At 35.6% G+C, this 17,985-nt stretch overlaps 1 protein-coding gene across 3 annotated transcripts in view; it reads right to left on the bottom strand.

Annotated features, from left to right (window-relative positions):
• Positions 1-17,985, bottom strand: part of HMGCLL1 (3-hydroxy-3-methylglutaryl-CoA lyase like 1) — a 79,048-nt gene that overhangs the window by 37,604 nt on the left and 23,459 nt on the right. For all 3 annotated transcript variants that reach the window (XM_069011413.1, XM_069011414.1, XM_069011415.1), the window contains exons 4-5: positions 15,027-15,122; positions 13,138-13,286 (exon numbers count right to left, since the gene is read on the bottom strand). In XM_069011413.1, the coding sequence (XP_068867514.1) occupies positions 13,138-13,286; positions 15,027-15,122 (245 nt within the window). The remainder of the gene's footprint in view (positions 1-13,137; positions 13,287-15,026; positions 15,123-17,985) is intronic.

Raw genomic sequence — 17,985 nt, 5'->3', positions numbered from 1 at the left:
AATTTTAATCCAGATGCCTACTAGGCATGATTTCAATTATCTATATGTCATTATGAAAACCAGGTTTTTGAAACTTGGCCACAGAATTCATTAACTATCAGCCCCAATTTAGATGTCACTGTTTAAATTTCAAAATTCTGAATTTTCATATCTACATAAAGATAAAAATGTAGCTACTGTTAACAGTTAAACACTGTCCTGATTTTCAGTGACACATAGCTCAAAAGCAATTCAGGATAATTTCCTTAATTTTTTTTAGGCATACACAGTTTCTCAAATGAAACTAAGCATGAAGAACTTCAGACCCAAAGGATTGCTTTTTACATAATACTACAGTGCCTAGAGCTAGTGACTGCATACACTTACTGAAATTATTTTCAATATTAGCCACAGCCCTTTTTATGAAGTGATTAAGAACAGTACTAAATACTAAGTAAATGCAAAACGTACAGTACATATGTGCACATGTTCCCTTTACTTACATATCTTTACAGGTTCCTAATGGCTACAGATGTCAGATCAAGAAGACATGCATTTGGTAGTGATAATGTGGCATGAATGACATCTGGAATGGACTAGGGCAAACAAAAGTAAAAGCAGGCCCAAAGGTATCTAGAGAACAATGGAATACTCCCTGTGGTTCACACCAGCGAGCAGAAACTTGCCTGAGCTCACATAATTCAGCTGGGCCTGCTGGGGTATGAAAGTATGTGGTGACCTGAGGAATCTGCCTACTACAATACACAAATCTGTTTGAGATTATGAACTCTGCATACTTACTCCATTGCGACTAGACTGACATTTTAAACAAGGAAAATATGGTAGATGTAATATATCTGGGCATCTGATATTCAATATTAAACTGGGGAAAATAGGGATTACTGAAGAATTTGACAGGAAAAGAACTTCCTACCAGAGAGAGAACAAAGTCCTGTGGAGAATGAAAGAACAAATTTTCAGTAGAGTTCATCAAGAATGAGCTTGGCAGAATTTTATCTAATATTTTCACTTAATGAGTTGGAATAAAAAGTAGAGATGTGGTGATAGCATTAAATTTGAAAGCAAAATACTTAAAATGCAGCTATAAAGGAGTAAAGTGCACTCCAGACATATATCAGGGTAAGCATTTTTAATAGATGACCTAAAATAGAGGACAGAATCACAAGATAAGCTGAGCTGGAAGAGACTCAAAAGGATCATTGAATCCAACTCCTTGCCCTGCACAGCACCATCCCCAAGAGTCACACCATGAGAGCATTGTCCAAATGCTTCTCAAACTCTGTCAGCTTGCTGCTGTGACCACTGCCCTGGGGAGCCTGTTGCAGTGCCCAACAACCCGCTGGGTGAAGAACCTTTTTCTAATATCCAACCTATACCTTCCCTGGCACAACTTCAGGCTATTCCCTCAGGTCCTATCACTGGTCACCACAGAGAAGACATCAGGGTCTGCCCCTCCTCTTCCCCTCACAGGGAAGCTGTAACTGCAATGGGGTCTCCCCTCAGTCTGCTCCAGGCTGAACAGACCAAGTGACCTCAGCCACTCCTCATACGGCTTCCCCTCAAGGCCCTTCAACATCTTTGTTGCCTTTGCCCTCCTTTGGATGCCCCCAAATAGTTTACTATTTTTCTTATATTGTGACACCTAAAACTGCACACAATATTCAAGGTGAGGCTGCCCCAGTGCAGAGCAGAGCGGGACAATCCCCTCCCTTGCCTGGCTGGTGCTGCTGTGCCTGATGTCCCCCAGGACACAGTTGACCCTCCTGGCTGCCAGGGCACTGCTGACTCACATTCAACTTGCCATTGACCAGGTCCCTTTCTGAGGCACTGCTTTCCAGCATCTCATTCCCCAGTCTGTCCATACATCCAGGGTTGCCCCACCCCAGGTGCAGCATCTGGCCCTTTCCCTTCATATGGGTGGTGATTGCCCAGCCCTCTAACTTGTCAATATCTCTCTGCAGGGCCTCCCTGCTTTGGAGGGAGTTGACAGCTCCTCACAGTTTTGTATCATTTGCAAACTTACTTAGTATCCCCTCCAGTCCTGTGTCCAAGTCATTTATGAAGATGTTGAAGAACACAGGGCCTAAGATGAAGCCCTGTGGAATTCCTTTTGAAAAGGTCTTGCTGTATTCTTATCAGAAATAAGAGACACAATTTGAGTTAATTTGTAGAAAACTACATGCAAGCTGAAACATATGCAGACAAGTGCTGAGTACTGCTAGTGGGGTACAGAGAGCCCAGCATGTGAAAGGAGAAAACATGCATGTCTGTGTGAAAGAGGGAAGATAATCGTGTCTGGTCTGAGTATTTGCCAGGATATCTAGAATTAAGGCAGTGCTGAGTGGGATGCTTTGTAATTGCATTAGTGTGTTTCCAAACCATTAAGAGGAAGTGCGAGGAAATAGGTTTCATTACAAAGGTAGCTTGTTATCTGCAGATAAATTTGGCTGTTTTATTTTTCTTTTAGTTTTGGGTATGAAAGAACCCATAGGGCATTAAAATCACAAGAGAATACAACCACATCAGAGCCCCAAAACCTCCACCCACGTGACTCCAAAAGGGGAAACAACTTTGAAGAACATGCTGCAGAACTGCTTGGAAAGAAGAAAATTACCAAGACTCAGCCACAGAGAGCAACAGAAGACACAAGTTTAAAGAACAGTCTGGTCAACTGCAGCAAACACTACTGACAAATCAAGAAGAATGAGGATAGACTACTGTTTCCGAGATCTTGTCATCAGGGAGTTTGGTGAGAGTTGTTGCAGTTGCAAGCAAAGAACAGAAGCCAAAGTGTAGGAGTTATAGGAGGGAATCACAGAAGAGGGTCTCCAGACAGTAATTATAAACAGCGCCTTCAATGAGCTTAGGAATGAAGAAGAGATAGGCAATGAGATATGATATGAAGAACCGAGTAGGGTCAAAGGTGCAATTTTTAAGAGGCGAACGCTTGCTTATATTGCAAGTGGAAAAGAGCCAGAGGACAGTGAGAGGTTAAGAAAGAGAATAAGGGAGGGAAGAAATAAGAGGAAGAACAGAACATGGGGTCACTGGGGCAAGTGGAAGGGGTACAGATGGAAAGTAGACAAGAAACTTCTGCTGTTCTGACAGTGGAGGAGAAAGGACAGAAGGAAAAGAATATGGTATCTATTTTTCTTAGGAGAAAAAGCAAGATTCTATGTGAAGAAAAGCAGCATAGGAAAAAGAGTTTGAGCAATAAATGACAGAGGCAACTGGGATTTAATTTGTGAATTCAATTAAGTTGGAGAATACAGCTGTTTTCTAAAAAGATAGCAGGACTGAAAGAAAAAAATATATCATAAGGAAAAAGACTGTCCCAGTCTCAGAATATTCACCAGATACACTCCACAGTATGAGCGCAGAAGCAAATATCTGGGAGTTCACAAAGTAGAGTCTGCAATGGAAGTGTTTAATTCTAAGTATGTTCTTAAATCTTCGCTGAATTACGGCCAGACATAGCTTAACTACATCTTCAGCACACAAAAAAGAAAACAGCCCATGAAGCCAGAGATGGAAAGAAGGATTTTCAAGTGAACACATCTATACAGCTGCTTTAGCAATACACAGGTATACGCTGTTTTGCTCACTCAGGTTTTGCGAAATCAGAATCCTTCCCTCTAAGAAAAAGTGATAAAAAGAAGTTTTCTACTTGTTTGACCTGGCAGAGTTTACCCAGTCTCTCATCTGTCTACAGATTTCACTGAAGATGAGTATCATTCAGTCCTCTACTAAAGTGTTTCCTATGCATATAAAACAAAAGCAAAAACAAAAACAAAAAACCCACAATAACTTTACTGTGTAATAATTTGCACAAAAATGCTGAACAGCCTCTGGGGATGGGGAGGGAGAAAGAAGAGGAAGAGAGTTTTCAATTTCTTCCAGAATGCTAAAACCAAATTTCAATGCTCCACACATGGTATAGACAGTATAAGGTCCCCATAATCAAGGTCACTAGAAAGGGTGATAGTCACATCAGCGCAATGCCTGTGAAGTGAAGGATATAAAACCACAAACAGGGTAAAAGAGCAAACGCTTCTTAACCAAAGTGTGTTAAAAGGAAAATGAATCCAAGCGGAAACTGAACTCCATGTCGTAATCAGCCCTTTGTCAACTTGTTTCAGCAGGAGTCCCAGAGCCAGCTCCACAGCTGCTACCACAGCTGGAAGCATGAAGCCTCCTGAGAAGCCAGTTGCAGACTCAGATGCTGCTGTTTCCTGTTTATTATTATAGTGTAAGTTTGCATATAATTTACCATGTTCACTGCAGATGTATTTATTTTTATTGGATGTTTGTGCTAAAATGTACATGCCTATCATTTGGTGAATTCATAATATTAAGGTTGATCTATTCTGTCTCTTTGCAAAGAAAACCATTTGTTAAAAACAGGCAATCTTTACTGTAGGGAGAGAGAAAACAAAGAAGAGAGAAAGGAGATTCTTCCAGAAACAGAATCTCCAAGCCAAGTCCAAAATGTGTAAATAAGGCCAGGATCTTTTTTCCACATTTCACTTAAAAACAACAAAAAAAAATCCCCAAGCACCTGCCCCCGATACCCCCCCCCAACGAAAGAAAAAATCTCTCCATGTACTTAGTGCCCAGTTACAAGTAATATATATCCTACTCTCAGTGAAAATTATTTCTACTGAAAAAACATTTGTTAATATTTTTAGAATGCCCAAAAAACACTGTTAAATTGTGAATTATGTTCTAAAAAACAGCTGCTTCTCTAAAAATATAACCAAACTGTTACAATAATGAAGGTCCACTTAACCATTTAACTTTCAATAACTCTCTCAAGTTATCCATGGAGCAATCAGTAACATAGTAGCAAACACATCACATTGTTACCTTATAATTTCATACTAACATTTCACATCTGATTTACACTACCCTTTAAGAAGACACGGGGATCATTTTTACTTCCCACAGGGATCCCTCTTTTTTTTTTTAAGCAGCTCTTCTGGCCTGCTATTAATATTTTCTCTCTGCAGGTACAAAAACATTGGGTAAAAGTTGGTATAAATTTATTCCTCAGGGAAACCCCTCACCTCACATAGTGCAATCATCCAGTATGATAGAATTAGTACAACAGCTCTGAGGTCCTTTTCTTAACCTGTTCCCAGTACAGAGAAATTCACTGTCCCCACATCCCAGCAATCTCTGGCTTCTTTAACTTCTCCAGGGCACTGATTCCAGCTGGCTTAATACTGCGTAACCCTGTAGATTTGTTTACCATTCACATAGAAAAATGTCCTGCTTCCAAGTCTATTAAATGCTCATCTACATTTTGTTGTTTCCATAACCCCAAATATAGGCTCACTTACAGTGACATGAAGGTGTTACACTGGTTTTACCATCTAGAAAGGTGATAATAGTATAAATTACAATATTATCAGAATAATTGTGACTGTGCTAAACCACACAGTGTAGTTTTTAAAATGGGCATTTTAAAGCAATGTAAAAAAACGTGTATTCGAGCCCTAAGTATTCCAGAATACCAGAAAATATGAGTTCTGAGTTTGTCTGTATTCCTAAAACACACAGAGCTTTGAACTGTATGTATTTTGCAAAGCTGAATTGTTGAGTTTATCTTATGGTATTTCTAATTACATATCAAAAATTCCCTACTGTAAGGCCATCCAAATATCTCAAGTTTTTCAGGATGGACTGTAACAAAAGAAAAAAAAAGAACATTGTTGAACTGAGTTATAAATTCTTATTATCTTGATAATCAGAAGTTCTGGATAATCAGGATGTGTCTTTATAAACAAAGCAGACTTCACTATTCGTTTCCAAAACCAATTGTTATAAGTATATTAAAATTTAAAAAAATATGTTCTTCCATGTCTTTTTTTTTCAAAATAAATCCAGATATCATTAGCACAAGACAAAATCAATTCTTTAAGTCTTGATTATATTTTGTTTAATATGTGTATTAGCATCAAAGTGAATCAATAATTTTTTCCTATAAGCAACAAGGAATTACATATGTTGCAACCTGTTAGTTTTATTATAGCATAATATAAAAGGTGGTAATGACTATAGTAATAATAATAATAATAATAATAATAATAATAATAATACACACCACTGTTTGTTTGTTATCTATTTTTCATGGAAAAAATATTGCTATATTTCAAGTATATCAATCAGTATTTGAATTCTGTATAAACACAGATATAAGCCAAATATTGATACGTTTCAAAATACTTTTATGTACTGTGAACTGCACCATACAACTCATTCTTAAAAGGCATAGGACATAAACAAAGGAATTACATAGAGCAGTTCAGAACTAAGGTGTGATTACATGTGCTTTTATTTATGAAGCAGCAGCTTTGTAAGGAAATGCTTCTAGAGGTATTCTACAGCAACCATTTGAATCTGTTTTTCTAACGCTGAACCTCTAAACATTTGCATAGGCATTCACATTTGCACAAATGGCCTTAAAAGGGCTATTCACATGAAATTTTTTTAGGTCTGGGACATAAATACAGCTTTTAATTGCTGACCATGGGGAAGTGGTTTTTCAGTAGAGGAAAAATATTACAACATTTCAGGCTTATATCCCCTGTTCATTTTTATTAGGAATAAGGCCATCCTATATAGAACTGGATGTTTCAGAGGGAGGTAGTCTGATTTTATGTCATTGTCAGAGGACCCAAAGCACCATTTGTGGAAAAGGGGGAAAAATCCCAGTCGTTACTTCCTTTACTGTTCTACTGTACTAATTGCAATTCATTCCCGTGTCTTTTTAAATTTTGGAATACATTAACTTAAAAGAATCTAGCTTAATGGAATACATTAACTTGGAAGAAACCAGCTTAATCAGAATTTACTTAACATTTTCTTCATATGTACATTCATGATATCCTTAGGGACACTCCAAGTGACTCTTCCAATTACCATTTCCCACCATTTTTTATCACCCTGGCTGTTAGACTTAATTTTTAATCACTGAATAATTTTTGATTTTTTAATAGTACCTGAATTATGCATTAAAAGGTGCAAATTTAAAACCAGCACTATTTTGTGTCACTTTACATGTAAAACATGCAGAACAGTAATTAGCTGACCACACAGTTCAAAACTGATTTGGCTCAGTGTCTTCACAGAGTGTGTCCCAGATGTTATTTAAAGTTTTTATGCATATACCAAAAAAAACCACCCAAAAAAACAATCCCAAACAAAACCCAACAAAACCCCAGCCCTTTATGATGCTAATAAATGGTCTAAGACCATATGCAACATTTCAATTCTTCATAAACATTTGAACTATTTAGTAAACATTTAGAAAACTGTGGACTGTGCTACAGATTTTAAATGTGACAGCTGACAACATAAATTTTCTGGATGATGATGGAGTCAATGTTAGCGCAGCTGTAGTAATAGTAAGACATGCGAAAGCTTAAAGTTTAGTTTCAACTGTTTGAGTGCATTTTTCATAAGATTCAAGGATTGCCAATGATTTATGCTCACTACATAAATTGTAAATTGCCAGTAAAAATAGGAAATAAAATTCAAACCCCTTAAAATTATTTTTGGAAGTATTTTTCAACTGCTTAAATAAGGAGTTAGGGCAAGGCACTAAATTATCCATTTCCTGCAAATAAATAACGCTTTAAAAAATAATAGCACTTTAGAAAGGAAACAATCTCTGTATTGAAATGAACACAAATACAATTCATGCATACTATTATTTTTATTACTTTAGTAATTCTAGCAAAATATTTAGCCTACAAAATTTATATTAGAATTTAAAATGTGTATTCCTCAGAGTTTACTTGAGGAAGGGCTGCAGGTTTCGGCTATGGTTCTCTAAATCAGCCAATATCTAAAAGGGTGATTAAAAACTAAGTCCACAAAAATATTTCTCTGTACAGTCAACAGCTTCATTTTGTGATACCTTGCAGCACAAAGCCTATTAATAAATTTCTTCCATCTCTTGTAATTTACACAAATTATGAGGTCCTCATCCTTTGCCTATGCACAGGTAGAATGGGATTCATTTGCTCTTACTTCTAATATATGAGATAATCATCCTTAGCCTTACACAGGCCACCTACAGAATGACCAACACTGGATGGACCTATACTCCTTTGCAGCCAAAAGGATGGACCATCCTGAGACTGTTTAATCTTATCCTATGGCACTTAGGATAAGATGAAACTTAAAAAAAAGTACTTTTAAAAAGCACATACAGTAAACCACAACATGCAGGTTGCCTAATTCCCCCTAGTAACTACAAGAAGATTTAGGATGACAAGCTGAGACTTGTTTTGTGGTCATGCTCAGATGTGCCTCATATTACCATAGTTATAAACAACATATAATTACTATCAGTAAATAATAGCCACACAACAAAAAACCTGAAAATAATCTTCAATTGAGTAACAGCCAGTCAAACCATGAGCACCTATTCAAAATACTGAATATCAAAAAAACGTGCCATAAACCCTTGACTCTCTCAGCATTTAAAAATTTTTGATGGAATCGGGATACCAAAATGCCATTTGTTTTATCTGTCACTAAAAGCAGCTTCTTTAGCACAGACTTTAATAGCTAATTCTTTTCTGATTGTTTTATTTCCATGGAAAAGTCACCATGGTTGCACTGAATACTTCTGTGAAATCTCAGTTTAAGTTTTACTTTCTGATTATCTTTTAATTTTTTTCATTGAGGGAGAGAAACCAAGTGTTATATCTCATTAAATACAATTGAAAACTCCAGAAGTCTTCCAAATGTACTGCAATATTTGGGAACTAATGAAGTACTTTCTCTCAAGAACTAATGAATTCCCTGTAGGGAATTCAGGCTTTTCTTGGGTGTTGCTACCAGAGAAAATCATGGTTTAGTTTTCTAGAATTAAGTCTGAAATATCTATCTGCTTCTATAATCCCCCCCTCACAAGCAGCTGAAATGTTGTAAATGATCTACTTACTTCCTGGATTTGGAATTCAAAACTGATGCTTCATCTTTAAGGACATTTTTTCATTTTTTAACTAATTAAAAGTTTTAAGTCCACCTCCTAGACTTTTGTTCAACTGCTGAGAGATCTACTATTAAAAAAAATAAGTCCTTCTCTTAGAAGCCTCATAGTTAAGGATCAGAAAGCCCCAGACACCAAGGTCCTCTCCAGAACACATTTTGTAAACTAAAATAGAACCCATCCAAAAGGAAGGTTCCTTGGGGAGAGGGGCTAACTCAAGCCTCTCACTGAGGAATCTTTGATAGATATGCTAATTAGTAAGACCTATAATGTTATACCCGATCTATTGGGTGTGTGCATTGAGGTGTGCATTTTGGCACATTCCACCTGGACGTGGTGCACCTAAGGATCCTTAAAATAAATACAAAAGTAAAATCCCTTTTTCCCTTCTAACCGTGTTTGATTCTTAATTTTAAGACCAAGAAAAGGCATCACTTCTGAATTCTGTCTTTCTATATTTGGGCTTCTGCTATTTTTTTTCTGGTCTTCAGAATTCTACTCAAGAAAATACACTGGAGCTTTAAAGAAAGCAGTGAAGTACATGGGCATTAAGCAAACCCTTTTGATTATTATTTCTGAGAAATCATTCTGTCTCAATGCTTCCCATAGTCTTTTAACTCTGTAACCCATGAGGACTGCATCTGAATGAGTATGAGCAGGGAGGGACACGAGTCAAAATATCACAATACTTGGTAATTATTCTCTTTAAAGCATATTTGCCTAGAGTCTGATCCATAGTATTATTTTATTTCTCATTAATTACTATTTTGACTCCTCAAAATCTTCCTGGGATGGATTTTTTTTAGAAGTGCACTCAAAATCCAAATGTATGGTGTTAACCAATTCTCTTTTATCTTCTAACTTACTAGAGGGCTCAAAACCTTCTTTTCAACATTTTCATATACTGAAAATCCATGTTCAGTGAATATTCTGAATTATTACCTCAGTTAGGGTTATTTTTATGAAATAAGGCTCCACATTCTGCAGTTTAGATTATCAGCAGGCTTTTAGCAGATTGGCAACTTTATTATTGAGTGGTACTAGATCCCCCTGGAAAAATATCAGCAGTTCTCCCTTAAACTTTTCAATTTGTTAAAGTCTGACATTAATCCATCATCTTATCTCCTGTGGCTCAATCTCTATTTTTTACTGGATAAATTAATTCTCAAACTAATATAATGTGATGAAGATACATGTGACATTCACAGAAATGTAGCTTCTCTTCAATATACATATCCTCTCTATTTGGATCTTTTACTTGGTTACAACCCCACAAATTGAATTATTCTGTTAATGGCTATTTAATTCTGAATGATTAACTTTTCCTAGACCTGTAAGCCTAAGGAAGAAAGATATAGCTGAAGTGCACTTACATAATTCTCATTCACAACTTTGAATCTGCTCACTTTGCAGCACATCTGATATTAAGCAGTTCTCTCTTGAAGTGTTCTTTAACATATTGCACCTGCCATGACAGACTCAATAAAATTTTCCTGCATGTACTGAATGAAGTTTATCTTATGTTTGAATATTGCGGTGAAATTAAAGATATCTGTACTGGATACACAAAGCAAGAATTTTCAAAATATAATCTGACTGTATTTTTCCCGAGTTCAATTATCTCCTTTCCCTTCATCTCTGTATTGTTCTGTGTGCTTTACTACCTGGTTCTTGATATTCCTCCCTTTTAACTCTTTGCTTTGATTTGTTCTTTAAATTATTACTTTAATTTTTTTTTGCTTTGCTATCTTTCTGTTCTACCATTTTCTGCCTCTGACTTCTTTCTCTTTTTTTTTTTTTCTGTGTGAAGAAAAATAAAAGCCACATAGTTTGTCAGACAGTAGACAATAAATGTTTGGGAATGTTGTAGAATTCTGCTATGAGAACAGTTACTTCCATCACATCAGTTTATCAGTGCCAGAATAATTGCTTCTGGTATGTTAAAAATGCAATAGACAAAATCTGTGGGAGGAAAAAAGCACCAGGTTGCCACTTTTTTAAACATATGAAAACTAGTGCAAAGAAGACAAGTTCATATTTTAAGCTGAAAATCAATCTACAGTACACTACAGGGGTTTCTTCATCACCTACAATTTACATCTTATGGATAAAGTTGCAAAGCCCCTTTTCTGACATCCTCCATAATTATCAAAAAATTTCTACAATACATAGGCCTTGAGGATTTCCTGGATGGTTGTACCATTTGGTTGAATATTATTAGTTAAATACAGGGAAATGAAACAGAAAGTATCTCCTGACATGCCTAGACATCTGAAAAAAACAGAAAACAGAAGTTTAGTGTAAAAACCCTCACAAGTGCATAAGGTTTGTTGCTATACACACGCTGTTTTTTCTGAATTGACTGCCTATTCCCTTAACCACACCTGCCTGGGACTTAAAATTCAGGCATCCCTGCACTTAATCCTCCTGGAGAACTCAAATTTCTAGTTATGTTCTCAGGTCAGAATTTAGTTTTAGAAAAAATGTGACAAAAAGTGGTAGCAGAGAGCTTTTAATTAACAGACCTCTTATACGAGAAGTTGCTCAGGGAGGCAAATCCTGACTCTACCTGGCAGATTAGCAGCTGGAAATGGTATTTAAACCCTGGTACAAGTTACTATTTCTTAATACAATGAACATCCTTACTTCCCTATTTGGTGATTTTCCTCCTGAAACATACCCAGGCTAAGGAAAAAAACCCAAGCATTTATGAGCTATCCTTGGCTGGCTCTGTGTGTGGGGGGAAATCATTACAGCTCCTGACAAAGAGTCCCTCTCCGGCTTCCCTGTAGTCTCCTTCAGATACTGGAAGGTTGCTATGAGGTCTCCACAAAACCTCCTCTTCTCCGGGCTGAACAGCCCCAACTTTCTCAGCTTGACCTCGTAAGTGACATGCTCCAGTCCCTCTGTGGGACTTGCTCCAACAGTTCCATGTCCTTCTTATGGCAGGGAACCAGAACTCTATGCAGCACTCCGGGTGACATCTCATTAGAGCAGAGTACAGGGGCAGAATCCCCTCCCTCGCCCTGCTGGCCACGCTGCTTTTGATGCAGCCCAGGATACAACTGCCTTTCAGGGCTGTGAGCACTCAGGTTGAGTTTTTTTGTCCTTGGGTTGGACAAGACGATCTCCAGGGCTCCCTCTCAACCTAAACCATACTGCTGTTCTGTGATCCTCTGCAGCACAAGTATACCTGGAAGTCACACTTCCATTTCTCAAGGCAAATGCCCAAACAACCACACACTGTTGTGAAGTGTGCAGTAGCATTACCTCATCACTATTTCTGGAGCAAAGAGAGAACCCAGTATTTATTCCCAGACAGGTTTTCAAGTACTTAGTCTCTGAGGTATCTACCTCTACCTATTTTCAAGTCCAGGTATTTTCTAAGCATGATGTAGTTTACATTACTAATAATGCTCAAGGAATCTCACTGTTGAGTTTCTCCTTGAATCTATGTGAGCCCTTCTGCATTCACAAGGACCTTCACAAATAATCTTAGGTAAGTAGTTCTTACCTGTAATGCAAAAGAAAATGGAAATGAAAGCATATACTGTTCAAGAGGGAGTACCATTCAGGATAATTTTAAGCTAAAAAATAAATGCTGGACAATTCTAGAGTTTCGTGCACTGGAGACTCAAAATTTTCAGTGCCTGGGTTTTCAAGATAACTTATATACAGAATAAGATTTTTCTTAGGAGTAAATTTGTTATCTCACTTTCATACCTTGATGCTACAATGTATGAAGTGATATATTATGAATTCTACAATAAAATAAAAATTTGTAGGGCAATTTTTAAAGCTCCAGCAAGTGTTACGAAATTCTGAACAGCACAAAAGATATTTCATTCTGTCATCTGCGGTAGTAAATATAAATTTGTATAATAAAATAGTTATTTCATAAACACAGCTTTCTTTTTTCAATTTCCACAGCAAAAGAGTCACCATCAGTAGTTAAAATTGCAGTAATAACTAAACTTATTCAATCTTAAAAATAAAAATCTCAGTAAAGACTATTATTACAATTCATCTACAATGTGAAAATTTGGTAATAAACTTTCTTACTGGTACCAAACAACCCCTGTAACAATGACTCAAATAACTCTGTATTACTTCAGAATCTGTATATTTACCCACGCACTGGAATATTCACATTCCTTGCCGATTTAGTGACTTCTTCAAACTTTTCTATGCTTTCTTCAATTGAACAGTTAATATTCATTTTGCTAAAAGATTCAGATGCTGCACCAAATACTGAGATTTCTGTAGCTCCTGCTGCGATCTAAAAAATGCATTTCGAGAAAACAGAATCATAACACTATATTAAAGTATTAGATTAAGCATTTAATTCTGTACAACATTCTAAAATTTTAAAGTACATTAAGTATACCATCCATATCTAAAATCTAACTTTAATTCCATTTTTTCTAAGTTATCGCATATAGACAGATTGAATCAAATTTTGAGATCATTGCATATTTTCTTCCTTTTCTTTGCAATTAGTTAAACATGTTTTTAAAATGGTGAATGATAAAGGTAATATGATGTAGGAAATCACATGGACCAACTATACAAACAACGATTGATATTTATATTCATCTTCTTAGAAAAGGAGAAGATCATATAACAACTCTCACAATGTCTGTTCCTCTTGCATACCAGGAAGTCATTCTCATGCTTGGGAAAGCTCTCTGTGTGCATTTGTCTAGAGCAGCAACAATAACCAACAGGGATTTCCTTGTTAGAGCCAACTCTAGGATCAAGGGCTCCATTGGTCTTGGTGTCACAGTAGATATGGATAATATGGAAAATGTGTATGTGAGAGTCTGCTGAGAGAAGTCTCAGAGCAAACACCAGTCTAGAAAATGTGTAAATGTGGTGAATTCACTGAAGGGGCAATTAGCCTGAGCTTGTTTTCAGTACCACAGAACCTCAGTAAATCAACTAACATGAGGCAAACTAGAAGGCTGAAAGCCAACTGATAGGAGAGGGAAACATTTAAGCTTAGGAGAATAATTAACTAATTCTCACTCTCCAGTCAGAATAATACTCTTGTTCAATGAAAAAGTATAGAGCTTTTGCCTTTATTCTCTGCCTCTGCAGGATAATGTCTAAAATTCAGCAACCCTTACAGGGACAAATAGTCTTTCAAACAGAGGGAAAAAATATCAGCAAGGAAGAATACAGGAGTCATGTACCACTATTTTTTTCATTGTTTTCCCTTCATTATATCACTAAATACAGTATAGCAATAAAGCACAATTAATTCAACTCATACAAGCTATCATTGAGACAAAGTTGTGACACTATAATATGACTGTTGACAGTTAAGTCAACTATGCACAGGATTCTGTTTTAACAGATATTTTGGTATAGGAACTGAATGATAGACTAGACCACAAATATCCACCAAGAGTGTGCTTTCCTAATACAGTTTGTCCTACATCAAGACAAAACCAGAAGCTTCAAAAATTTTCAAAAAAAAAAAAAAAAAAGTGTAAAGATTTGACTGGACATGTGTATATTTTGAGAAGACTGAACTGGGCTGAACTGCTCAGTTTTCACACTTTTAAACATTTTGAGTCTATACTTTTGAATATTTTGAAAGAACTGAAACAATTTAAACTTTCAAACCCAACCAAAATGAAATCCAGAATTGCTATAAACGTTTTTCATTTAAATGAGTCTTTCCTCATCCTTCTTCAGCACTTTCCACCAAGACACTCTTCAGAAACTTTTCTAGGGCCAACAAGACAGAGGAAGAACTGTCTTGCCGTTTATATACAAGCATCATTTAAAGGAACTTACAAAGTTCCTGGTCAATGCCTCCACTAAAATATGAATACACAGAGTTTAACATCACTCTGTGATTTTCCCCGTTTTTCACAATGAAAATTGAGCGTTTTCAGTGAAAAAAAGTATAGCCTATTTCTAACATTAAATAGCTAGTTTCTGGTACTGAACTGAAAGTGTCTGAAACATAAAAGAGGTAAATGTGGACAACACCTGTGAAGGCACTTACAGCAGAATGAAAACCTTGAAGATTAGGTGTGAGAACGGGATACTGGACTCCAGGATGCCGCTCAATGCCCCTCATTACTTCTTTGTGATCTGCCATCTAAAATAATGATTTGTATTGATCAGAAGTTATTTTTTGATTTTTTATATGTAAACAGAAATTGCCTTAGCCTGTGGTTTTGCCTTCATTACTTTTACATTTCATGCAAAAAGTCTAACAACAAGGGGGTTAAACTGATTTTGTACAAATACTCTTTTTTAATTTCTTTACTTTTGAGTATTTGCATTGTAATCTTTTTAGATCTACATGAATATAGAACTGGGGTTAAGACTGCTACAGTGTTCCTTTGTGTGTATCTGTAAAAATATAATTTGCATTACAAATTGACAGACTTATGATCATGCTGTTCACATGAATTGTTACAGCAACTTTAACTTTGCTTCACTGGACTCAATAGATGGAACTAACAGAGTAAAAAACCACAAATCTTGAAAACTTCAGCATGCTGATGAATGCAACTTCACAATGTTAAGCATAACTGAACTTGTATTACTCAACACTGTAATCAGAACATCTGAAAAGACTAAATACATCTTTTCTTAAAAATACAGCAAAATCCAGTTGTCTGCATAGTGTAATGTTTTAATATATTTAGAAGTTTCTTTCTAAAGAAGAAAATCCTTCTTTACTATAGCAAAGATCAGAGCACTTTTTTTCCTTAGTCCCCCCTCACAAAAGAATATCTGCTTTTTTAAGATACTCTTACATTTTTCTCACACATTCAAGATTAAATATACTCCCTGTACTAATCAAGAAGATGAATGAAAGACTTACTCATTTAATAAAATGCAGAATATTTAGACAACCACATTTTCTTAAAAGAAGTGGGTTGAAAACAAATATTTTTCAATGGTGTGAATGCCTGAAAACAATACAGTGAATAAAACATATCCCCTTATTTCATGTCTTAAAGATTCTGAGTTTTAAAAAAAGAATAGTGCATTGTAAATGCTTTTAAAATGAGCTCTCATAAAAGCAAATCTCTCAAGCAAACACTATTAAATTGGATTTCTGTTTCTTTCCACACTGGTGAAAAGTATTTTGAGAAGCACCATATGAGAAGATATATGAACTATAGAGCTTTCACTACTCCTTACTTTCAGCAGATACCTTATTGATAGCTATGCAGTACCACAATTCTAAATACATGTTATTAAATTATACCACATTATTAACTAAGAATACTACTGGTAACCTGAAATCTTCCTGTCACTGGCTTCCTTCTATGAAAATGAATAGATTAAAAATATCAGAAAAATCCATGTATTCCTCTTCAAATGTAAGTCCAGCATCTACCTATAACGAAGTGGCTATATGATACAAAAGGTGTTTTATCACCAGACACAATTCATTTCTTATCAGGAAATAAGGCATAGCACAAAGCAACTTCTTGTATTTGCTCCTATATGAACTAAATTGGTCAGACAACCTCACAAAAAAACCTTTGTTAACACCTTAGGTTTTTAAGAACAATTTTTCATTCCTTAATTTAATATAAGTAGTAGCTACATTTCTCAGGGCAAAGAAGAATGTCTGAAACCAAATGATAAATTAAATGGCAAATGCTGGAACTAAATTCACACTCCACAATTACAGCTGGCTTAAAATATACTGGAAAACCAAAATGACACTTTTTCAAACAGTATAAACCTGCCAGATCCAAATAATATTAAATGTATTAAATCTGTCCCATTGTTATTTTTCCTGTAAGTAAAATCCCATCTTTGCGCATATTGCATATTATAAGATTTTAAATTGTAATAAAATATTTCTTTTCCCAATTTCTTTAAAAATAATTTCCTAATAGTAGGTATTTATAATTTTTGGCTATTTATGTTATAGGTGTGGGATCCTGTTTTATATGGCACCTTGTCACTGTGGAACTTTTTCTTTTAGATTTTTCAGTAAAAAAATCTTTGCCAAAAACAACAGTGGATGGGAAACCATAAAAAATTTAAAATACTAAAAACAGAAATAAGTGAATGAGTAATCTAAACATAACTGTAAATTCTATTCCCATGACCTATGAAAAAAAAAGAAAGAAATAACAGAGAAAAGACAAAGTGAAGACTGCACTCTGTCAAAGCAACACAATCTTATCTTTTAAATAAAAAACATTTTAAATACAAGCCATTAAAACAAACTATTCAGACATGAATTTAAGATAAGAAAGGATTGGTCATTTTTTTCTAAACTGACAAATCTGTTCTAAATTTGGTACTAATGGCTCAGAGGAAAAAGAAATAAACAAGAAAGGAAGAAATACACCTTTGCTTTAGGCTTTTTCTTCTAACATTTAAGAAACAGCATTATCCTCTGTTGCAGTAACTGACAAAGTGTGATGGCACTTGGAAAAACTTAACCTATTCCCTTTTAACAGACAAGATATCAGTGCCCCTCCATTGACACCAAAGAAATTCTGCATTGTCACTCTTCTCTTCCCCTTTCCTATTATCCTTCTTCTAGACTCTTCCCTGGTGACCCTGAGAACACTGAAATAAAGCAAAGGAGTCCCTCAGAGTGTTGGACAGTTTGCTCTGCTAACTCATGAATAAGCATAGCTGTACTATATTTTTCTCAGAGAAAAGCCTAGAATACAGTCCAGGCCCAGGATGTGTTCTCCATTTAAAATGGACAAACTTTATCTACATTTTGTCAGATGTGTAACATGTAATAGACATTGTTAAAACTGAAGTATCTTCTCTAATTAATTAACTTCTTGCTTTCATTTGTAAATAACTTGTATGCTCCTTATCAAATATAAAGTATTCAAATTCTTCTGTACAAACAAGAGTGCAATTTCTTGAAAAATAGTTTAAATTACATAGACAAGTATTAACTTATTTTCTTATTTGCAGGAAATAATTAATTTGCACACACAGGAGCTAAACAGTAAACTTCA

This window comes from Aphelocoma coerulescens, chromosome 3 (genome assembly GCF_041296385.1).
Source record: "Aphelocoma coerulescens isolate FSJ_1873_10779 chromosome 3, UR_Acoe_1.0, whole genome shotgun sequence".
Taxonomy (NCBI): domain Eukaryota; kingdom Metazoa; phylum Chordata; class Aves; order Passeriformes; family Corvidae; genus Aphelocoma; species Aphelocoma coerulescens.
This window is presented reverse-complemented; position numbering and strand designations above follow the sequence as displayed.